The 24,691-nt window shown below is 46.1% G+C and overlaps 1 protein-coding gene across 1 annotated transcript; it reads left to right on the forward strand.

Moving 5' to 3' along the window:
• Positions 1 to 2,934: 2,934 nt before the first annotated feature.
• Positions 2,935 to 16,896, forward strand: LOC135510197 (mothers against decapentaplegic homolog 1-like). The gene is made up of 8 exons (XM_064930986.1): positions 2,935 to 3,182; positions 3,268 to 3,483; positions 5,477 to 5,758; positions 6,520 to 6,646; positions 6,884 to 7,107; positions 10,734 to 10,894; positions 11,478 to 11,573; positions 13,407 to 16,896. The coding sequence occupies exons 1-8, from the start codon at positions 2,999 to 3,001 to the stop codon at positions 13,548 to 13,550; spliced, it is 1,434 nt and encodes a 477-aa protein (XP_064787058.1). The 5' UTR covers positions 2,935 to 2,998; the 3' UTR covers positions 13,551 to 16,896.
• Positions 16,897 to 24,691: the final 7,795 nt, after the last annotated feature.

The raw sequence follows: 24,691 nt of genomic DNA on the forward strand, positions 1-24,691 counted from the left end.
TTCATTAATAATATATATATATATATATATATATATAAATATATATATATATTTTTTTTTATCTTCCTCCATTTGACACATTCTCAATAGGAGTTGTTACCAGACGAGATCGGTGGAAACTATCCTTTGGTTATATATATATATTAATTTTTTACATGTTTTTTTTATAATATTATGCTTATATGTTATTATTTATAGATTATACAAATATATATTTTTTGTAGATGTGAGAGAGAATGGAAAACCTTACACGATAACCCAATAATATAACCTTATATGTAATGTATATGTCGTGTCTTGGTTTCTAATATGGTTTGCCCCTCCTCCGACGCCGTGCTGTCCCAGGGAGGGCGTTTTGCCAGTGGTTCTGCCCTAATGTGACGCCAGAGTCCGGCAAGCGGGAGGCGAGGAGTCCGGTGTTGTTCTGGAGCGCTTTAAAACAAAACTAACGTCTGTTTAAAACACGGTAATGTAAATGCTTCCTATAATTTTAAATACAAAATAAACAACAGTCCTATGTTTTTCCGACGAAATTGTTTGTTTAAATCGTTTGTTCGAAGCTCAAACTAGAGTAAGAGTTTATTTTACGATTCCAGACTCGTCCAACTTTTCGCTCTATTGTCGTTCTCATTCAGACAAGACTTATCCCCAAAGCATGTAGGCCTATCTTATCATAAACCGTTTAAGTTAAGTTAATAGTTTATCCATTTAGAATCGGTTAAACGATGAACGTTATTATTTTTAAGACCCCGTTTTCTCTCCCTGTAGAAATAACAGTCGGATGTAGTTAGAAACGGATTTTTGTTGTCTTTATGATTTCTCCTTGTCGCAATGATCACATCAAAATACATTTGATTGAATCACATGTACCGCCACTGGAGTGACTGACAGGCCGTCTCTGTCTGAAGCCCAGGTCGGTTGAAAGTGCTCTCAGACCGGGCAAGGTACAGGCCTGTCTCCTGGTCGGTCATAAACAATGTAGCGTCGTTCTGCACAAGGCGGGATAGGAGAGTGTCCCAAGGGTGGGAGGCAAAGGCAGGGTTGCTGTTTCAACATAACACTCTCTCTCTCCTGACCCTCCACATCTCCATCTCCCAATTAAACCGCGCCATGGCCGTCCGTGCCTGGACACATTGATGTTTTTCTTCAGCTCTCTATCCTGCAGATAGAAGCAGGGAAATGCGTTGTATCTTATGCGGTAGTGGTGTAGGACGGAGCATCAGGCAGGCCAGACAGTGAAAGGAGAAGGATAGTTTACAGCGAGCCGATTCTTTCAGATCTCGGGTTCGTTTGAGAGTTAAGCTGCTGTGCTCTCAGGTGTGCTGCCTGTCTCTCTCTCTCTCAGGTGTGCTGCCTGTCTCTCTCTCTCTCTCTCTCTCAGCTGTGCTGCCTGTCTCTCTCTCTCAGCTGTGCTGCCTGTCTCTCTCTCTCTCAGCTGTGCTGCCTGTCTCTCTCTCTCTCAGCTGTGCTGCCTGTCTCTCTCTCTCTCAAGTGTGCTGCCTGTCTCTCTCTCTCTCTCTCTCAGCTGTGCTGCCTGTCTCTCTCTCTCTCAGCTGTGCTGCCTGTCTCTCTCTCTCAGCTGTGCTGCCTCTCTCTCTCTCTCAGCTGTGCTGCCTGTCTCTCTCTCTCTCAGCTGTGCTGCCTGTCTCTCTCTCTCTCAGCTGTGCTGCCTGTCTCTCTCTCTCTCAGCTGTGCTGCCTGTCTCTCTCTCTCTCAGCTGTGCTGCCTGTCTCTCTCTCTCTCTCTCAGCTGTGCTGCCTGTCTCTCTCTCTCTCTCTCAGTTGTGCTGCCTGTCTCTCTCTCTCTCTCTCAGCTGTGCTGCCTGTCTCTCTCTCTCTCTCTCAGCTGTGCTGCCTGTCTCTCTCTCTCTCTCTCAGCTGTGCTGCCTGTCTCTCTCTCTCTCTCTCAGCTGTGCTGCCTGTCTCTCTCTCTCTCTCAGCTGTGCTGCCTGTCTCTCTCTCTCTCTCAGCTGTGCTGCCTGTCTCTCTCTCTCTCTCTCAGCTGTGCTGCCTGTCTCTCTCTCTCTCTCTCAGCTGTGCTGCCTGTCTCTCTCTCTCAGCTGTGCTGCCTGTCTCTCTCTCTCTCTCAGCTGTGCTGCCTGTCTCTCTCGCTCTCTCTCTCTCAGCTGTGCTGCTTGTCTCTCTCTCGCTCTCAGCTGTGCTGCCTGTCTCTCTCTCTCTCTCTCTCTCTCTCTGGTGTGCTGCCTGTCTCTCTCTCTCTCTCTCTCTCTGGTGCGTTGCCTGTCTCTCTCTCTCTCTCTGGTGCGCTGCCTGTCTCTCTCTCTCTCTCTCTGGTGTGCTGCCTGTCTCTCTCTCTCTGGTGCGCTGCCTGTCTCTCTCTCTCTCTGGTGCGCTGCCTGTCTCTCTCTCTCTCTCTGGTGCACTGCCTGTCTCTCTCTCTGGTGCACTGCCTGTCTCTCTCTCTGGTGCGCTGCCTGTCTCTCTCTCTCTGGTGCGCTGCCTGTTTCTCTCTCAGGTGCGCTGTCTCTCTCTCTCTCTCTCAGGTGTGCTGTCTGTCTCTCTCTCTCTCAGGTGTGCTGTCTGTCTCTCTCTCTCAGGTGTGCTGTAAGGCGTGACAGCGTGATCTGGTCCTACGACTGCCCAACACAACAACACAACTGGCCAACCTCGATCCCTCCATGCAGTAACACTCTACAGGCCAGAGGCTAGCTAGGGCACAACAACACAAAGTGTGATCCTCTCCACACTACTTAGTGTGTATCTGTATGTGACTGAGAGAGAGATACTGAGTACCCGTGTGTGAGAGAGCACCGTCCCGTGTGAGAGAGCGCCGTCCCCGTGTGTGAGAGAGCGCCGTCCCCGTGTGTGAGAGAGCACCGCCGTCCCCGTGTGTGAGAGCGCCGTCCCGTGTGTGAGAGCGCCGTCCCGTGTGTGAGAGAGCACCGTCCCCGTGTGTGAGAGCGCCGTCCCGTGTGTGAGTGTACTGCACTGAGGATATTCTCCCAGAGGACCCCGTCCTTCCCTACGTCGTCATCAAGATGAACGTGACGTCGCTATTCTCCTTCACCAGCCCGGCGGTGAAGAGGCTGCTGGGATGGAAACAGGGGGATGAGGAGGAGAAGTGGGCGGAGAAGGCAGTGGACGCCCTAGTGAAGAAACTGAAGAAGAGGAAGGGGACGATGGAGGAGCTGGAGATGGCTCTCAGCTGTCCCGGACAGCCCAGTGAGTGGTCTAGTGGGGGGAATGTGTGTGTGTGTGTGTGTGTGTGTGTGTGTGTGTGTCTAAATCCTCTCCCCTCTCTCACCAGGTAAGTGTGTGACCATCCCTCGGTCGTTGGACGGTCGTCTCCAGGTGTCCCATCGTAAAGGTCTCCCCCACGTCATCTACTGCAGAGTGTGGAGATGGCCCGACCTACAGTCTCATCATGAACTCAAGGCCTTGGAGTGCTGCCAATTCCCCTTCACAGCCAAACACAAAGATGTCTGTATCAACCCCTACCACTATAAGAGAGTGGACAGTCCTAGTGAGTATACACTGACTCCCTAGTGAGTATACACTGACTCCCTAGTGAGTAAACACTGACTCCCTAGTGAGTATACACTGACTCCCTAGTGAGTATACACTGACTCCCTAGTGAGTATACACTGACTCCCTAGTGAGTATACACTGACTCCTAGTGAGTATACACTGACTCCCTAGTGAGTATACACTGACTCCCTAGTGAGTATACACTGACCCCCTAGTGAGTATACACTGACCCCCTAGTGAGTATACACTGACCCCTAGTGAGTATACACTGCCCCCTAGTGAATATACACTGCCCCCTAGTGAATATACACTGCCCCCTAGTGAATATACACTGCCCCTAGTGAGTATACACTGTCCCCTAGTGAGTTTACACTGTCCCCTAGTGAGTATACACTGCCCCCTAGTGAGTATACACTGTCCCCTTAGTGAGTATACACTGTCCCCTTAGTGAGTATACACTGTCCCCTAGTGAGTATACACTGTCCCCTAGTGAGTTTACACTGTCCCCTAGTGAGTATACACTGACCCCCTAGTGAGTATACACTGACCCCCTAGTGAGGTTACACTGACCCCCTAGTGAGGTTACACTGACCCCCTAGTGAGGTTACACTGACCCCCAGGAGGGGGTGTGGTGGTGTAAGGCAGGAGGGGGTGTGGTGGTGTAAGGCAGGAGGGGGTGTGGTGGTGTAAGGCAGGAGGGGGTGTGGTGGTGTAAGGCAGGAGGGGGTGTGGTGGTGTAAGGCAGGAGGGGGTGTGGTGGTGTAAGGCAGGAGGGGGTGTGGTGGTGTAAGGCAGGAGGGGGTGTGGTGGTGTAAGGCAGGAGGGGGTGTGGTGGTGTAAGGCAGGAGGGGGTAAATGGCCACTAAATTGACAAAAGTGTCAATGCTGAAACAGGAAAGGGACCCAGCGGATTCCAGGAGAACGCTACCTGCCCCAATGAAAAGTGCCAACTATAACGGTTCCTCCTCCACCAAACTTTACAGTTGCCACTATGCATTTGGGGCAGGTAGTGTTCTCCTGGCATCCCCACACCCAGATTAGTCCGCCGGACTGCCAGATGGTGAAGTGTGATTGATCACTCCAGAGAACTGCTCCAGAGTTCAATGGCGATGAGCTTTACACCACTCCAGCCAACGTTTGGCATTGCGCATGGTGATCTTAGGCTTGTGTGCGGCTGCTCGGCCACGGAAACCCATTTCACGAAGCTCCAGACAAACAGTTCTTGTGCTGACGTTGCTTCCAGAGGCAGTTGGGAACTCGGTAGTGAGAGTTGCAACCGAGGACAGACGATATTTATAAGCTTCAGCACTCAGCGGTCCCGTTCTGTGAGCTTCTGTGGCCTACCACTTCTTGGCTGAGCCGTTGTTGCTCCTAGACATTTCCACTTCACAATAACAGCACTTATAGTTGACCGGGTCAGCTCGAGCAGGGCAGAAATTTGACAAACTGATTTGTTGTAAAGGTGGCATCCTAAGACGTTGCCACGTTGAAAGTCACTGAGCTCTTCAGTAAGGCCATTCTACTGCCAATGTTTGTCTATGGAGATTGCATGTCAGCAACGGGTGTGGCTGAAATAGCCAAAGCCACTAATTTGAAGCGGTGTCCACATACTTTTGTGTATACACAATGTACCACGGCTAAGGGCTGTTCTTACCCACGATGCAACTCAGAGTGCCTGGATACAACCCTTAGCCGTGGTATATTGGCCACATACCACAAACCCCGAGGTGCCTTATTGCTATTATAAATTAGTGACCAACATAATTAGAGCAGTAAAAATAAATGTTTTTGTCATACCCCGTGATATATGGTCTGATATACCACCACTTTCAGCCAATCAGCATTCAGGGCTCGAACAGCCCAGTTTATAATAACAAGTATACTATCTGAAATGGACCTCTACAAGGTTTTAGCTGTATGGAAATAGAGCCAGCTTGCCTTATTGATAAGGGACTGACAACCTCCCCCTCTCTCTCCCCCCTCCTCAGTGCTGGCCCCTGTCCTGGTCCCTAGGAACAGTGACCTCACACCGAGGCCGGGGACGCAGCCCCGTTACCATGGCGCCATCGACCAGAACGAGCCTCTCATGCCCCACAACGCCACTTTCCCAGAATCCTTCCCTCCAGGCGGGGGCGGCAACGGAGGGTTGGCGTTCCCTTGTTCCCCTGGCAACAGCTTCCCCAGTTCGCCCGGCAGTGGGTCCAGCAGTATCTCCGCGTTCCCCCACTCCCCACTTAGCTCCGACCCAGACAGCCCCTTCCATGTCCCGGGTAAGACTGGTCCCGAGCTGGCTCACCTCTGGAGCCCTCTCTTTCCTCCCCCTCTCTCCTTTTCTCCTTTCTTTCCTCCCGCTCTCTCCTCTCTTTTCTCCCTCTCTCTCTCCTCTTCTTTCCTCCCTCTCTTTCCTCCTGCTCTCCTCTCTTTTCTCCCTCTCTCTCTCTCCTCTCTTTCCTCCCCCCCTCTCCTCTCTTTTCTCCATCTCTCTCTTCTTTTCTCCTCTCTTTCCTCCCCCTCTCTCCTCTCTTTCCTCCCCCTCCTTCCTCTCTTTCCTCCCCCTCCTTCCTCTCTTTCCTCCCCCTCTCTCTTTCCTCCCTCTCTTTCCTCCCCCTCTCTTTCCTCCCCCTCCTCCCTCTCTTTCCTCCCCCTCTCCTCCCTCTCTCTCCTCCCTCTCTCTCTCTCCTCTCTTTCCTCCCCCTCTCTCCTCTCTTTTCTCCATCTCTCTCTTCTTTTCTCCCTCTTTCCTCCCCCTCTCTCCTCTCTTTCCTCCCCCTCTCTCCTCTCTTTCCTCCCCCTCCTTCCTCTCTTTCCTCCCCCTCCTTCCTCTCTTTCCTCCCCCTCTCTCTTTCCTCCCTCTCTCTCCTTCCTCTCTTTCCTCCCCCTCTCTTTCCTCCCCCTCCTCCCTCTCTTTCCTCCCCCTCTCCTCCCTCTCTCTCCTCCCTCTCTCTCCTCCCTCTCTTTCCTCCCGGTGTTCAATTAGTTTTCTATACCGTAGGTTGTTGTGTTGACTAATAAATGGTGTGTTGTAACACAGCTGACACCCCGCCCCCAGCCTACATGCCTCCAGATGATTATCTGATTCAGGACTGCTCCCAGCCAATGGAAACCAACCTCCTCGCCATGCCAACCGGCCTGGATACCAACAACAGGCCAGGTAACCACAGAAACGCCCATAGACAGTAATATCCGCTCTTCCTGCCTCTCTTCTCTCTCTCTATCCCTCTCTTCTTTCTCCCTCTCTCTCCTTCCTCCTCTCTCTCTCTAGATGTCTCTGAATAACCTCCTCTCTGTCTCTGTCTCTCTCTCTAGATGTTCAGCCAGTAGCCTACGAGGAACCAAAACACTGGTGTTCTATAGTGTACTATGAGCTGAATAACCTCCTCTCTGTCTCTCTCTCTAGATGTTCAGCCAGTAGCCTACGAGGAACCAAAACACTGGTGTTCTATAGTGTACTATGAGCTGAATAACCGCGTGGGTGAGGCGTACCTGGCGTCAGACTCCAGTGTTCTGGTCGACGGCTTCACCGACCCGTCCAATAACCGCAACCGCTTCTGCCTCGGCCTGCTGTCTAACGTCAACCGCAACTCGACCATAGAGAACACACGCAGGCACATCGGCAAAGGTGAGACTCGAGAGTTTAGCTTTAGAAATATTGGTGAGACTGTGGCTATGGCAACAGGGAAGACCCACTAGATGTTGGAACGTTGCTGCGGGGGGGCCAAGAGCATTAGTGAGGTCAGGCACTGACGTTGGGGGTGATTAGGCCTCTGGCTCGCAGTCGGCGTCCCAATTCATCCTAAAGGTGTTCGATGGGTTTGAGGTCGAGGCTCCATTTTGTTATTTTCCTCCGGGCTAAACCCTAGAGGAAAACCTGGGTCAGTCTGCTTTCCAACAGACACTGGGAGATGAATTCACCTTTCAGCAGGACAGTAACCTAAAACATAAAGCCAAATATATACTAGAGTTGCATACCAAGGTGACATGGAATGTTCCTGAGTAGCTGAGTTACAGCTCTGACATAAATCTGCTTGAAAATCTATGGCAAGATTTGAAAATGGTTGTCTAGCAACGATCAACAACCATTTTGACAAGAGTTTTTGAAAAGAATAATGGGCAAATATTGCACAATCCAGGTGTACAAAGCTGTTTGAGACTGAACCAGAAAGACTCACAGCTCTTAGAGACTGACCCAGAAAGACTCGCAGCTCTTAGACTGACCCAGAAAGACTCACAGCTCTTAGACTGACCCAGAAAGACTCACAGCTCTTAGAGACTGACCCAGGAAGACTCACAGCTCTTAGAGACTTACCCAGAAAGACTCACAGCTCTTAGAGACTTACCCAGAAAGACTCACAGCTCTTAGAGACTTACCCAGAAAGACTCAGCTGTAATAGCTTTCTAACACGTATTGACTCAGGGGTGTAAAAGGTATTTCCCCCACTTTCAGATTTGTTTCTATTTCTGAATATTTTTGATACAAAATGTTATCAGATCTTCAACCAAAACCTAATATTAGATCAAGGGAACTTGACTTTACAAATAACAAAAAGAAAACGGATACTTTATTTAATGAACAAAGTTATGCAAAACCCAATTCCCCTGTGTGAAAAAGTCATTTCCCCCTTTACACTGAATCTCTGGTTCTCCTTTAGCTGCAATGACTCCAACCAACCACTTCCTGTAGTTGTTGACCAACCAAACACTTCCTGTAGTTGTGGATCAGTCTCTCACATCTCTGTGGAGGAGTTTACTGTAGCAGCAATGACTCCAACCAAACACGTCCTGTAGTTGTGGCCAACCAACCACGTCCTGTAGTTGTGGCCAACCAACCACTTCCTGTAGTTGTGGACCAACCAACCACTTCCTGTAGTTGTGGACCAACCAACCACTTCCTGTAGTTGTGGACCAACCAACCACTTCCTGTAGTTGTGGACCAACCAACCACTTCCTGTAGTTGTGGACCAACCAACCACTTCCTGTAGTTGTGGACCAACCAACCACTTCCTGTAGTTGTGGACCAACCAACCACTTCCTGTAGTTGTGGACCAACCAACCACTTCCTGTAGTTGTGGACCAACCAACCACTTCCTGTAGTTGTGGACCAACCAACCACTTCCTGTAGTTGTGGACCAACCAACCACTTCCTGTAGTTGTGGACCAACCAACCACTTCCTGTAGTTGTGGACCAACCAACCACTTCCTGTAGTTGTGGACCAACCAACCACTTCTTGTAGTTGTGGACCAACCAACCACTTCCTGTAGTTGTGGACCAACCAACCACTTCCTGTAGTTGTGGACCAACCAACCACTTCCTGTAGTTGTGGAGGAAGTTTGACACACTGTCAAGCTCTGCCACAACATCTCAATTGGGTTTAGGTCTGGACTTTGACTAAGGCTTCTATTAAGGCAAGTCGTCCAGGTCCTGAGGCAACAAAGCATCCCTAAACCATCTCACTACCACCACCATGCTGACCCCAAACCATCTCACTACCACCACCACGCTGACCCCAAACCACCACACTACCACCACCACGCTGACCCCAAACCATCACACTACCACCACCATGCTGGACCCTAAACCATCACACTACCACCACCATGCTGACCACAAACCATCACACTACCACCACCATGCTGGACCCCAAACCATCACACTACCACCACCATGCTGACCCCAAACCATCACACTACCACCACCACGCTGACCCCAAACCATCACACTACCACCACCATGCTGACCCCAAACCATCACACTACCACCACCACGCTGACCCCAAACCATAACACTACCACCACCATGCTGACCCCAAACCATCACACTACCACCACCACGCTGACCCCAAACCATCACACTACCACCACCACGCTGACCCCAAACCATCTCACTACCACCACCACGCTGACCCCAAACCACCACGCTGACCCCAAACCATCTCACTACCACCACCACGCTGACCCCAAACCATCACACTACCACCGCCATGCTGACCCCAAACCATCACACTACCACCACCATGCTGGACCCTAAACCATCACACTACCACCACCATGCTGACCCCAAACCATCACACTACCACCGCCATGCTGGACCCCAAACCATCACACTACCACCGCCACGCTGACCCCAAACCATCACACTACCACCGCCATGCTGACCCCAAACCATCACACTACCACCACCATGCTGGACCCCAAACCATCACACTACCACCACCATGCTGACCACAAACCATCACACTACCACCGCCATGCTGACCCCAAACCATCACACTACCACCACCATGCTGACCCCAAACCATCACACCACCACGCTGACCCCAAACCATCACACTACCACCGCCACGCTGTACCCCAAACCATCACACTACCACCACCACGCTGACCCCAAACCATCACACCACCACGCTGACCCCAAACCATCACACCACCACGCTGACCCCAAACCATCACACTACCACCACCATGCTGGACCCCAAACCATCACACTACCACCACCATGCTGACCCCAAACCATCACACCACCACGCTGACCCCAAACCATCACACTACCACCGCCATGCTGGACCCCAAACCATCACACTACCACCACCATGCTGACCCCAAACCATCACACCACCACGCTGACCCCAAACCATCACACTACCACCACCATGCTGGACCCCAAACCATCACACTACCACCACCATGCTGACCCCAAACCATCACACCACCACGCTGACCCCAAACCATCACACTACCACCACCACGCTGACCCCAAACCATCACACTACCACCACCACGCTGACCCCAAACCATCGCACTACCACCACCACGCTGACCCCAAACCATCACACTACCACCACCATGCTGACCCCAAACCATCACACTACCACCACCATGCTGACCCCAAACCATCACACTACCACCACCATGCTGGACCCCAAACCATCACACTACCACCACCATGCTGACCCCAAACCATCACACTACCACCACCATGCTGACCCCAAACCATCACACTACCACCACCACGCTGGACCCCAAACCATCATCTCATTGAAGTAGACATTTTCATCAAAATCAAAGTTGGTGATTGTTGTTCGGATGTCCAAAGGCTGTGTTCGGTCATAGGAGACATTTAGTATCTCTGTTCAGAGTCCTAACCTCCTCCTCCTCTCCCCAGGTGTCCACCTCTACTACGTAGGGGGTGAGGTGTCTGAGTGACACCAGTATCTCTGTTCAGAGTCCTAACCTCCTCCTCCTCCCCAGGTGTCCACCTCTACTACGTAGGAGGTGAGGTGTATGCAGAGTGTCTGAGTGACACCAGTATCTTCGTTCAGAGTCGTAACTGTAACTATCATCACGGTTTCCACCCCACCACGGTGTGTAAGATCCCTAGTGGCTGCAGTCTGAAGATCTTTAACAACCAGGTAGGTAGACAGGTCACACACACACACACAACGACCGGAAGGTTCCATTAATACCTCTCTGTCTTTCAGAGGAGAATATAATATAATTATAAACCCCACTGGTCAATAGTTTTAGAACATTCCAGGGGTTCCAGAGGTTTTTCTTCATTTTTTAAAACTATTTTCTACATTGTAGATTAGTAGTGAAGACATCAAAACTATGAAATAAAACGTATGGAATCATGTGGTAACCAAAAAAAAAGTGTAAAACAAATAAATTATTTTCTTTTGACTACCTCATGAAGCTGGTTGAGAGAATGCCAAGAGTGTGCAAAGCTGTCATCAAGGCAAAGGGTGGCTACTTTGAAGAATCTCATAGTTTTTGGTTACTAAATTATTCCATAGGTGTTATTTCATAGTTTTGATGTCTTCACTATTATTCTACAATGTAGAACATAGTAAAAAATGAAGAAAAACCCTTGAATGAGTAGGTGTGTCCTAACTTTTGACTGGTACTGTATGTATACTTTTTATATAGTATAAGGCAGAAGACACGTTTCTACCTTGTACAATTGGAATGTAAAGTTATGCTCTTCTTCACCAGGAATTTGCCCAGCTACTGGCCCAGTCAGTGAACCACGGCTTTGAGGCTGTTTACGAGCTCACCAAGATGTGTACCATACGCATGAGCTTCGTCAAGGTAAACACGGGGTCAGGGGAGGGGTCAAGGGTTACAGGTGGCCAATGTGTACTGTACGCATGAGCTTCGTCAAGGTAAACACGGGGTCAGGGGAGGGGTCAAGGGTTACAGGTGGCCAATGTGTACCATACGCATGAGCTTCGTCAAGGTAAACACGGGGTCAGGGGAGGGGTCAAGGGTTACAGGTGGGCAATGTGTACCGTACGCATGAGCTTCGTCAAGGTAAACACGGGGTCAGGGGAGGGGTCAAGGGTCAAGGGTTACAGGTGGGCAATGTGTACTGTACGCATGAGCTTCGTCGAGGTAAACACGGGGTCAGGGGAGGGGTCAAGGGTTACAGGTGGGCAATGTGTACTGTACACATGAGCTTCGTCGAGGTAAACATGGGGTCAGGGGAGGGGTCAAGGGTTACAGGTGGGCAATGTGTACCGTACACATGAGCTTCGTCGAGGTAAACACGGGGTCAGGGGAGGGGTCAAGGGTTACAGGTGGGCAATGTGTACCGTACACATGAGCTTAGTCAAGGTAAACACGGGGTCAGGGGAGGGGTTAACTTGTTTTTCAACCTCTCCACAAATTTCTTGTTAACAAACTATAGTTTTGGCAAGTTGGACAGGACATCTAGTTTGTACATGACACAAGTCAAGCTCAGGAAGTAGACACATTCTGTCTCCTCGAGATGAACGTACTTTGGTGTGAAAAGTGCAAATCAATCCCAGAACAGCAAAGGACCTTGTGAAGATGCTGGAGGAAACAGGTACAAAAGTATCTATATCCACAGTAAAACGAGTCCTATATCAACATAACCTGAAGGGCCGCTCAGCAAGGAAGAAGCCACTGCTCCAAAACCGCCATGAGGACAACGATCGTACTTTTTGGAGAAATGTCCTCTGGTCTGATAATAGAACTGTTTGACCATAATGACCATCGTTATGTTTGGAGGAAAAAGGGGGAGGATTGCAAGCCGACGAACACCATCCCAACCGTGAAGCATGGGGGTGGCAGCATCATGTTGTGGGTGTGCTTTGCTGCAGGAGGGACTGGTGCACTTCACAAAGTAGATGGCATTAAGAGGCAGGAAAATGATGTGTTGAGATGTTGCTTCAGTATATCCACATCTGTCAGGAAGTTAAAGCTGGTTTACAAATGGTTCTTCCAAATGGACAATGACCCCAAGCATACTTCCAAAGTTGTGTCAAAATGGCTTAAGGAGAACAAAGTCAAGGTATTGGAGTGGCCATCAGAAAGTTAACCGAAATGTTTGACCTAAGTTAAACAATGTAAAGGCAATGCTACCAAATACTAATTGAGTGTATGTAAACTTCTGACCCACTGGGAATGTGATGAAAGAAAGAAAAGCTGAAATAAATCATTCTCTCTACTATTATTCTGACATTTCACATTCTTAAAATAACGTGGTGATCCTAACTGACCAAAGACAGGGATTTTTTTATACAAGGATTAAATGCCAGGAATTGTGAAAAACTGAGTTTAAATGTATTTGGCTAAAGGTGTATGTAAACTTCCTACTTCAACTGTAGTTCCACATTGTTCTGGTACTTCCTGTATATAACTCTATTCTTGTGTATTGTATATTATTCAACTCTGCATCGTTGTCAAGGGCTCATAAGCATTTCACGGATGGGTCTCTACCCGTTGTTTTTCGGCACGTGACAAATACAATTAGATTTGAAGGGTCAGGGGTTAACAGGTGATCGACAAGCTCATCCCATTCTCTAGTCTTGCTGTCTCCGAATGCTCAATCCTGCAAGTTTTCAGTTGTGTTGTGCAGTGTACCCTCTAATCGTGTGTGTGTTCCTCTTCCTCCCCCAGGGTTGGGGTGCAGAGTACCACCGCCAGGACGTGACCAGCACCCCCTGCTGGATAGAGGTGCACCTGCACGGCCCTCTACAGTGGCTGGACAAAGTCCTCACACAGATGGGCTCTCCCCACAACCCCATCTCCTCCGTGTCCTAACACACACACAGCCTCTCGACGCCACATGATCAAATGTTATTTTTTAACTTTTTTTAAATTTTTTTATCTGCTGAGAGAGAGAGAAAACACAACACCGTTATTCATCATCCCATATTACAATATCTGTCTTGACTGGAGTAGCCCAGAGAATCAGCTATGAATAGCTAGGCTAATTGAGGCCACATGCTGCAATTTCTACCCAACCCCATTCAGACGAGAATACAGCCCTCCTATTGGTTACTCCCAACCCCATTCAGATGAGAAAACATCAGCCCTCCTATTGGTTACTCCCAACCCCATTCAGATGAGAAAACATCAGCCCTCCTATTGGTTACTCCCAACCCCATTCAGATGAGAAAACAGCCCTCCTATTGGTTACTCCCAACCCCATTCAGATGAGAAAACATCAGCCCTCCTATTGGTTACTCCCAACCCCATTTAGATGAGAAAACAGCCCTCCTATTGGTTACTCCCAACCCCATTCAGATGAGAAAACATCAGCCCTCCTATTGGTTACTCCCAACCCCATTCAGATGAGAAAACATCCCTCCTATTGGTTACTCCCAACCCCATTCAGATGAGAAAACAGCCCTCCTATTGGTTACTCCCAACCCCATTCAGATGAGAATACATCAGCCTTCCTATTGGTTACTCCCAACCCCATTCAGATGAGAAAACATCAGCCCTCCTATTGGTTACTCCCAACCCCATTCAGATGAGAAAACATCAGCCTTCCTATTGGTTACTCCCAACCCCATTCAGATGAGAAAACATCAGCCCTCCTATTGGTTACTCCCAACCCCATTCAGATGAGAACATCAACCCTCCTATTGGTTACTCCCAACCCCATTCAGATGAGAAAACATCAGCCCTCCTATTGGTTACTCCCAACCCCATTCAGATGAGAAAACATCAGCCTTCCTATTGGTTACTCCCAACCCCATTCAGATGAGAAAACATCAGCCTTCCTATTGGTTACTCCCAACCCCATTCAGATGAGAAAACATCCCTCCTATTGGTTACTCCCAACCCCATTCAGATGAGAAAACATCCCTCCTATTGGTTACTCCCAACCCCATTCAGATGAGAAAACATCAGCCCTCCTATTGGTTACTCCCAACCCCATTCAGATGAGAAAACATCAGCCCTCCTATTGGTTACTCCCAACCCCATTCAGATGAGAATACATCAGCCTTCCTATTGGTTACTCCCAACCCCATTCAGATGAGAAAACATCAGCCCTCCTATTGGTTACTCCCAACCCCATTCAGATGAGAAAACATCCCTCCTATTGGTTACTCCCAACCCCATTCAGATGAGAATACATCAGCCCTCCTATTGGTTACTCCCAACCCCATTCAGATGAGAAAACATCAGCCCTGCTATTGATTACTCCCAACCCCATTCAGATGAGAAAACAGCCCTCCTATTGGTTACTCCCAACCCCATTCAGATGAGAAAACATCAGCCCTCCTATTGGTTACTCCCAACCCCATTCAGATGAGAAAACATCCCTCCTATTGGTTACTCCCAACCCCATTCAGATGAGAAAACATCAGCCCTGCTATTGGTTACTCCCAACCCCATTCAGATGAGAAAACAGCCCTCCTATTGGTTACTCCCAACCCCATTTTTTGCTAGCTTTGAGTTCCCATATGTTATTCCATCTTGCATTAGTGAACTCACTCCGCTTGCGTCACATTGAGCCTCTTTGATTGGCCAACATAACAACAAGCTACACAGTAAAGGCTACCGGTCTTTTTTTTACGGGACCACATTATAAAAACTACCTTGAAAAGTTAGTGAATAATCTGATATTTCATGGTATATCCTTGTATGTAACAATGTCACATGGGCCATTTAATTTACCATGACCAAGCTGGACAATCAGGACTATCTGGCCTCAATCGGGACCGAGACATCTGTGATCGGCTAGCACTGCCTGGCCTCAATCGGGACCGAGACATCTGTGATCGGCTAGCACTGCCTGGCCTCAATCGGGACCGAGACATCTGTGATCGGCTAGCACTGCCTGGCCTCAATCGGGACCGAGACATCTGTGATCGGCTAGCACTGCCTGGCCTCAATCGGGACCGAGACATCTGTGATCGGCTAGCTCTGCCTGGCCTCAATCAGGGCCGAGACATCATCTGTGATCGGCTAGCTCTGCCTGGCCTCAATCAGGGCCGAGACATCACCTGTGATCGGCTAGCACTGCCTGGCCTCAATCAGGGCCGAGACATCACCTGTGATCGGCTAGCTCTGCCTGCCTATAGAGCACCCTATTCCCTACATAGTGCACTACTTTAGACCCTGACCTATGGAGCACCCTATTCCCTACATAGTACACTACTTTAGACCCTGGCCTATAGGGCACCCTATTCCCTACATATTCCCTAATACAGTGTCTTGGACCAGGGTAGGGCACGATGTTAGGAGATAGGGGGCCATATTAGAAGGTGAAACTTTGTTATTTTTGATGTATTATGATGTATCTGAATGTTTTTATTCGTCAGCTACGACTACTAGTCAATGTATATCCCAAATGGCCCCCTATTCCCTACATAGTACACTACTTTAGACCCTGACCTATAGGGCACCCTTTCCCTACATAGTACACTACTTTAGACTCTGGGCTATAGGGCACCCTATTCCCTACATAGTGCACTACTTTAGACCCTGACCTATGGAGCACCCTATTCCCTACATAGTGCACTACTTTAGACCCTGGGCTATAGGGCACCCTATTCCCTACATAGTACACTACTTTAGACCCTGACCTATAGGGCACCCTATTCCCTACATAGTACACTACTTTAGACCCTGACCTATAGGGCACCCTATTCCCTACATAGTACACTACTTTAGACCCTGGCCTATAGGGCACCCTATTCCCTACATAGTACACCACTTTAGATCAGGGCCTGTAGGGCACCCTATTCCCTACATAGTACACTACTTTAGACCCTGACCTATAGGGCACCCTATTCCCCACATAGTACACTACTTTAGATCCTGGCCTATAGGGCACCCTATTCCCTACATAGTACACTACTTTAGACCCTGACCTATAGGGCACCCTATTCCCCACATAGTACACTACTTTAGACCCTGACCTACAGGGCACCCTATTCCCTACATAGTACACTACTTTAGACCCTGACCTACAGGGCACCCTATTCCCTACATAGTACACTACTTTAGACCCTGACCTATAGGGCACCCTATCCCTACATAGTACACTACTTTAGACCCTGACCATTACAAACAGATGTGCTGTCTGTTCCATAAACACCTGTAGTTTAATTTTTTAAAGTTTAAATAAAAGCGAGCATTTCTTATTGGATGTGGTTTGGAGTTTACATTGTAGTGATAAACACTATGGTCAGTTTACTCTGTAGTGATAAACACTATGGTCAGTTTACTCTGTAGTGATAAACACTATGGTCAGTTTACTCTGTAGTGATAAACACTATGGTCAGTTTACTCTGTAGTGATAAACACTATGGTCAGTTTACTCTGTAGTGATAAACACTATGGTCAGTTTACTCTAGTGATAAACACTATGGTCAGTTTACTCTAGTGATAAACACTATGGTCAGTTTACTCTGTAGTGGTAAACACTGGTCAGTTTACTCTAGTGATAAACACTATGGTCAGTTTACTCTGTAGTGGTAAACACTATGGTCAGTTTACTCTGTAGTGATAAACATTATGGTCAGTTTACTCTAGTGATAAACACTATGGTCAGTTTACTCTAGTGATAAACACTATGGTCAGTTTACTCTCTAGTGATAAACACTATGGTCAGTTTACTCTGTAGTGATAAACACTATGGTCAGTTTACTCTAGTGGTAAACACTATGGTCAGTTTACTCTTTAGTGGTAAACACTATGGTCAGTTTACTCTAGTGATAAACACTATGGTCAGTTTACTCTGTAGTGGTAAACACTATGGTCAGTTTACTCTGTAGTGGTAAACACTATGGTCAGTTTACTCTAGTGGTAAACACTATGGTCAGTTTACTCTAGTGATAAACACTATGGTCAGTTTACTCTGTAGTGGTAAACACTGGTCAGTTTACTCTGTAGTGATAAACACTATGGTCAGTTTACCCTGTAGTGGTAAACACTGGTCAGTTTACTCTAGTGATAAACACTATGGTCAGTTTACTCTGTAGTGGTAAACACTGGTCAGTTTACTCTGTAGTGAAAAAACACTATGGTCAGTTTACCCTGTAGTGGTAAACACTGGTCAGTTTACTCTAGTGGTAAACACTATGGTCAGTTTACTCTGTAGTGATAAACATTATGGTCAGTTTACTCTAGTGATAAACACTATGGTCAGTTTACTCTAGTGATAAACACTATGGTCAGTTTACTCTCTAGTGATAAACACTATGGTCAGTTTACTCTGTAGTGATAAACACTATGGTCAGTTTACTCTAGTGGTAAACACTATGGTCAGTTTACTCTGTAGTGGTAAACACTGGTCAGTTTACTCTAGTGATAAACACTATGGTCAGTTTACTCTGTAGTGGTAAACACTATGGTCAGTTTACTCTAGTGATAAACACTATGGTCAGTTTACTCTGTAGTGGTAAACACTATGGTCAGTTTACTCTGTAGTGGTAAACACTGGTCAGTTTACTCTAGTGGTAAACACTATGGTCAGTTTACTCTAGTGATAAACACTATGGTCAGTTTACTCTGTAGTGGTAAACACTGGTCAGTTTACTCTGTAGTGAAAAAACACTATGGTCAGTTTACCCTGTAGTGGTAAACACTGGTCAGTTTACTCTAGTGATAAACACTATGGTCAGTTTACTCTGTAGTGGTAAACACTGGTCAGTTTACTCTGTAGTGAAAAAACACTATGGTCAGTTTACCCTGTAGTGGTAAACACTGGTCAGTTTACTCTAGTGATAAACACTATGGTCAGTTTACTCTGTAGTGATAAACACTATGGTTAGTTTACTCTGTAGTGATAAACACTATGGTCAGTTTACTCTAGTGATAAACACTATGGTCAGTTTACTCTGTAGTGGTAAACACTGGTCAGTTTACTCTGTAGTGAAAAAACACTGGTCAGTTTACCCTGTAGTGGTAAACACTGGTCAGTTTACTCTAGTCATAAACACTATGGTCAGTTTACTCTGTAGTGGTAAACACTATGGTCAGTTTACTCTGTAGTGATAAACACTGGTTAGTTTACTCTGTAGTGATAAACACTATGGTCAGTTTACTCTAGTGATAAACACTATGGTCAGTTTACTATAGTCAGTTTACTCTAGTAATAAACACTATGGTCAGTTTACTCTAATGATAAACACTATGGTCAATTTACTGTGTAGTGATAAACACTATGGTCAGTTTACTCTAGTGATAAACACTGGTCAGTTTACTCTGTAGTGATAAACACTATGGTCAGTTTACTCTGTAGTGATAAACACTATGGTCAGTTTACTCTAGTGATAAACACTATGGTCAGTTTACTCTAGTGATAAACACTATGGTCAATTTACTGTGTAGTGATAAACACTATGGTCAATTTACTGTGTAGTGATAAACACTATGGTCAGTTTACTCTAGTGATAAACACTGGTCAGTTTACTCTTTAGTGATAAACACTATGGTCAGTTTACTCTGTAGTGATAAACACTATGGTCAGTTTACTCTAGTGATAAACACTATGGTCAGTTTACTCTAGTGATAAACACTATGGTCAGTTTACTCTAGTGATAAACACTATGGTCAATTTACTGTGTAGTGATAAACACTATGGTCAGTTTACTCTAGTGATAAACACTGGTCAGTTTACTCTGTAGTGATAAACACTATGGTCAGTTTACTCTCTAGTGATAAACACTATGGTCAGTTTACTCTGTAGTGATAAACACTATGGTCAGTTTCCTCTAGTGATAAACACTATGGTCAGTTTCCTCTAGTGATAAACACTATGGTCAGTTTCCTCTAGTGATAAACACTATGGTCAGTTTCCTCTAGTGATAAACACTATGGTCAGTTTACTCTAGTGATAAACACTATGGTCAGTTTACTCTAGTGATAAACACTATGGTCAGTTTACTCTAGTGATAAACACTATGGTCAGTTTACTCTGTAGTGATAAACACTATGGTCAGTTTACTCTAGTGATAAACACTGGTCAGTTTACTCTTTAGTGATAAACACTATGGTCAGTTTACTCTGTAGTGATAAACACTATGGTCAGTTTACTCTAGTGATAAACACTATGGTCAGTTTACTCTAGTGATAAACACTATGGTCAGTTTACTCTAGTGATAAACACTATGGTCAGTTTACTCTAATGATAAACACTATGGTCAATTTACTGTGTAGTGATAAACACTATGGTCAGTTTACTCTAGTGATAAACACTGGTCAGTTTACTCTTTAGTGATAAAAACTATGGTCAGTTTACTCTGTAGTGATAAACACTATGGTCAGTTTACTCTAGTGGTAAACACTATGGTCAGTTTACTCTCTAGTGATAAACACTATGGTCAGTTTACTCTCTAGTGATAAACACTATGGTCAGTTTCCTCTAGTGATAAACACTATGGTCAGTTTACTCTAGTGATAAACACTATGGTCAGTTTACTCTGTAGTGATAAACACTATGGTCAGTTTACTCTAGTGATAAACACTATGGTCAGTTTCCTCTAGTGATAAACACTATGGTCAGTTTACTCTGTAGTGATAAACACTATGGTCAGTTTACTCTGTAGTGATAAACACTATGGTCAGTTTACTCTAGTGATAAACACTATGGTCAGTTTCCTCTAGTGATAAACACTATGGTAAGTTTACTCTGTAGTGATAAACACTATGGTCAGTTTCCTCTAGTGATAAACACTATGGTCAGTTTCCTCTAGTGATAAACACTATGGTCAGTTTACTCTAGTGATAAACACTATGGTCAGTTTACTCTAGTGATAAACACTATGGTCAGTTTCCTCTAGTGATAAACACTATGGTCAGTTTACTCTAGTGATAAACACTATGGTCAGTTTACTCTGTAGTGGTAAACACTATGGACAGTTTACTCTGTAGTGATAAACACTATGGTCAGTTTCCTCTAGTGATAAACACTATGGTCAGTTTACTCTGTAGTGGTAAACACTATGGTCAGTTTACTCTAGTGATAAACACTATGGTCAGTTTCCTCTAGTGATAAACACTATGGTCAGTTTACTCTAGTGATAAACACTATGGTCAGTTTACTCTAGTGATAAACACTATGGTCAGTTTCCTCTGTGTCACGCTGCATGAGGCAAATGGTGGTCACACCAGATATGGACTGGTGTTCTGATCCACACCAGATACTGACTGGTTCTCTGATCCACACCAGATACTGACTGGTTCTCTGATCCACACCAGATACTGACTGGGTGTTCTGATCCACACCAGATACTGACTGGTTTTCTGATCCACACCAGATACTGACTGGTTTCTGATCCACACCAGATACTGACTGGGTGTTCTGATCCACACCAGATACTGACTGGGTGTTCTGATCCACACCAGATACAGACTGGTTTTCTGATCCACACCAGATACTGACTGGTGTTCTGATCCACACCAGATACTGACTGGTGTTCTGATCCACACCAGATACAGACTGGTTTCTGATCCACACCCCTACCTTTATTTAGGTGTCTGTGATGAACAGTTGAATATCTGTATTCCCAGTCATGTGAAATCCATAGATTAGGACCTAATTAATTGATTTAATTTCACATCAGTAGGGTAAAATCACTGGAGAAGCCAAGCCCCCCCCCCCCAATGCCATATTGCAATCTACGTGATGATTGTTGTCTGCTCTCTAACCTGTTAGTTCCTGTGTCTTGACACCCTCAAACTGTTAGTTCCTGTGTCTTGACACCCTCAAACTGTTAGTTCCTGTGTCTTGACACCCTCAAACTGTTAGTTCCTGTGTCTTGACACCCTCAAACTGTTAGTTCCTGTGTCTTGACACCCTCAAACTGTTATTTCCTGTTTCTTGACACCCTCAAACTGTTAGTTCCTGTTTCTTGACACCATGATATGTAGTCCTGAGGCCGAGACAATAAGAAGACACAGTGTCAGAATGAATTCATCTTTTTGTTTCATCACAAAAACCAGAGCAACCTCTGTCCGATTTGGTCCACGAAACATATTTCATGTTACAGACCTACAGCAAGGTCAAGAAAGGTCATGTTTCTGACATTTTCGGACCACTAAAACAACTATTGATTAAGAAACGCAGAGAGGTACCGCAAGTCGCAAAGAAAACAGGAGCTGCCTTCACTATTCCAGCACCATTTCATCTTCAATATTTTCAACATCATCAAATCACCTCTGCTTAGTCTAATACAGTGACAACTAAAAGATACCAGAAACTATTTAGTCCAATAAATATAAGCTAAATATGCTATAGCATGGTGGAGAGGTGAGGGTTATGCCAATTAGGAGTGTGTGTGTGTATGTGTGTGTGTGTGTGTGTGTGCTCAAGTAGGAAAAACGTGTTGGCCATCACCAATGCCATCCTCTTTCATGTTGTCTAGACGGTCTATGACTCTGTCATTCAGTACACGCTTTTAGTTTGTTGTTGTCCTACCTGGATAAAAATGTTTACTCGCTAGCGTAACTTCCTTTCATGGTCAACGATACGCCACGCCGGCTAGTTAACATTAGCCTTCTACGTCTAGTTAGTTATTGAACTTGCCTCCTCTCAGGCCAGCTAGTTAACATTAGCCTACTACATCTAGTTAGATATTGAACTTCCCTCCTCTCAGGCCAGCTAGTTAATATTAGCCTACTACATCTAGTTACATATTGAACTTCCCTCCTCTCAGGCCAGCTAGTTAACATTAGCCTACTACATCTAGTTACATATTGAACTTCCCTCCTCTCAGGCCAGCTAGTTAACATTAGCCTACTACATCTAGTTACATATTGAACTTCCCTCCTCTCAGGCCAGCTAGTTAACATTAGCCTACTACATCTAGTTACATATTGAACTTCCCTCCTCTCAGGCCAGCTAGTTAACATTAGCCTACTACATCTAGTTACATATTGAACTTCTCTTCTCAGGCCAGCTAGTTAACATTAGCCTACTACATCTAGTTACATATTGAACTTCCCTCCTCTCAGGCCAGCTAGTTAACATTAGCCTACTGCATCTAGTTACATATTGAACTTCTCTTCTCAGGCCAGCTAGTTAACATTAGCCTACTACATCTAGTTACATATTGAACTTCCCTCCTCTCAGGCCAGCTAGTTAACATTAGCCTACTGCATCCAGTTACATATTGAACTTCCCTCCTCTCAGGCCAGCTAGTTAACATTAGCCTACTACATCTAGTTACATATTGAACTTCCCTCCTCTCAGGCCAGCTAGTTAACATTAGCCTACTGCATCTAGTTACATATTGAACTTCCCTCCTCTCAGGCCAGCTAGTTAACATTAGCCTACTACATCTAGTTACATATTGAACTTCCCTCCTCTCAGGCCAGCTAGTTAACATTAGCCTACTGCATCTAGTTACATATTGAACTTCCCTCCTCTCAGGCCAGCTAGTTAACATTAGCCTACTACATCTAGTTACATATTGAACTTCCCTCCTCTCAGGCCAGCTAGTTAACATTAGCCTACTACATCTAGTTACATATTGAACTTCCCTCCTCTCAGGCCAGCTAGTTAACATTAGCCTACTGCATCTAGTTACATATTGAACTTCCCTCCTCTCAGGCCAGCTAGTTATCATTAGCCTACTACATCTAGTTACATATTGAACTTCCCTCCTCTCAGGCCAGCTAGTTAACATTAGCCTACTACATCTAGTTACATATTGAACTTCCCTCCTCTCAGGCCAGCTAGTTAACATTAGCCTACTACATCTAGTTAGATATTGAACTTCCCTCCTCTCAGGCCAGCTAGTTAACATTAGCCTACTACATCTAGTTACATATTGAACTTCTCCTCTCAGGCCAGCTAGTTAACATTAGCCTACTACATCTAGTTACATATTGAACTTCCCTCCTCTCAGGCCAGCTAGTTAACATTAGCCTACTACATCTAGTTAGTTATTGAACTTCCCTCCTCTCAGGCCAGCTAGTTAACATTAGCCTACTACATCTAGTTAGTTATTGAACTTCCCTCCTCTCAGGCCAGCTAGTTAACATTAGCCTACTACATCTAGTTAGTTATTGAACTTCCCTCCTCTCAGGCCAGCTAGTTAACATTAGCCTACTACATCTAGTTACATATTGAACTTCCCTCCTCTCAGGCCAGCTAGTTAACATTAGCCTACTACATCTAGTTAGTTATTGAACTTCCCTCCTCTCAGGCCAGCTAGTTAACATTAGCCTACTACATCTAGTTACATATTGAACTTCCCTCCTCTCAGGCCAGCTAGTTAACATTAGCCTACTACATCTAGTTAGTTATCGAACTTCCCTCCTCTCAGGCCAGCTAGTTAACATTAGCCTACTACATCTAGTTAGTTATTGAACTTCCCTCCTCTCAGGCCAGCTAGTTAACATTAGCCTACTACATCTAGTTAGATATTGAACTTCCCTCCTCTCAGGCCAGCTAGTTAACATTAGCCTACTACATCTAGTTAGTTATTGAACTTCCCTCCTCTCAGGCCAGCTAGTTAACATTAGCCTACTACATCTAGTTAGATATTGAACTTCCCTCCTCTCAGGCCAGCTAGTTAACATTAGCCTACTACATCTAGTTACATATTGAACTTCCCTCCTCTCAGGCGAGGGGCACAACAACGTATGAATTAATGGTTGAATCCTTTGGTAACCATGAGAACAGCCCAACCGACGTACTCCGGTCAGCTAAAACCTGGGATGAACTGACTTGGGAGTCGCATCAGAGACCCTGTTCAGCTACCGTGGAGACATCGACGTCATCCTAATAGAATGTTAGGAGAACGGGCGGAAGAGAGAACGGGCGGAAGAGAAAACGGGCGGGCTGAAGAGAGAACGGGCGGAAGAGAAAACGGGCGGGCTGAAGAGAGAACGGGCGGAAGAGACAACGGGCGGGCGGAAGAGAGAAGCAGTAACCTAGGATACGAATGTCCCGTGGAGGCCGATCAAACAGTGTGCGTCAAGTGAGACAAACG

This window comes from Oncorhynchus masou, chromosome 23 (assembly GCF_036934945.1).
Source record: "Oncorhynchus masou masou isolate Uvic2021 chromosome 23, UVic_Omas_1.1, whole genome shotgun sequence".
Lineage (NCBI taxonomy): Eukaryota > Metazoa > Chordata > Actinopteri > Salmoniformes > Salmonidae > Oncorhynchus > Oncorhynchus masou.

Excerpts from the sequence above, each read along its gene's own strand:
- LOC135510197 (XM_064930986.1), top strand. The coding sequence starts at position 2,999 with ATGAACGTGACGTCGCTATTCTCCTTCACCAGCCCGGCGGTGAAGAGG. Across the intron at positions 3,183-3,267 it reads CAGCTGTCCCGGACAGCCCA|GTAAGTGTGTGACCATCCCT; the intron begins GTGAGTGGTCTA and ends CTCTCTCACCAG. Across the intron at positions 5,759-6,519 it reads CAGCCCCTTCCATGTCCCGG|CTGACACCCCGCCCCCAGCC; the intron begins GTAAGACTGGTC and ends GTTGTAACACAG.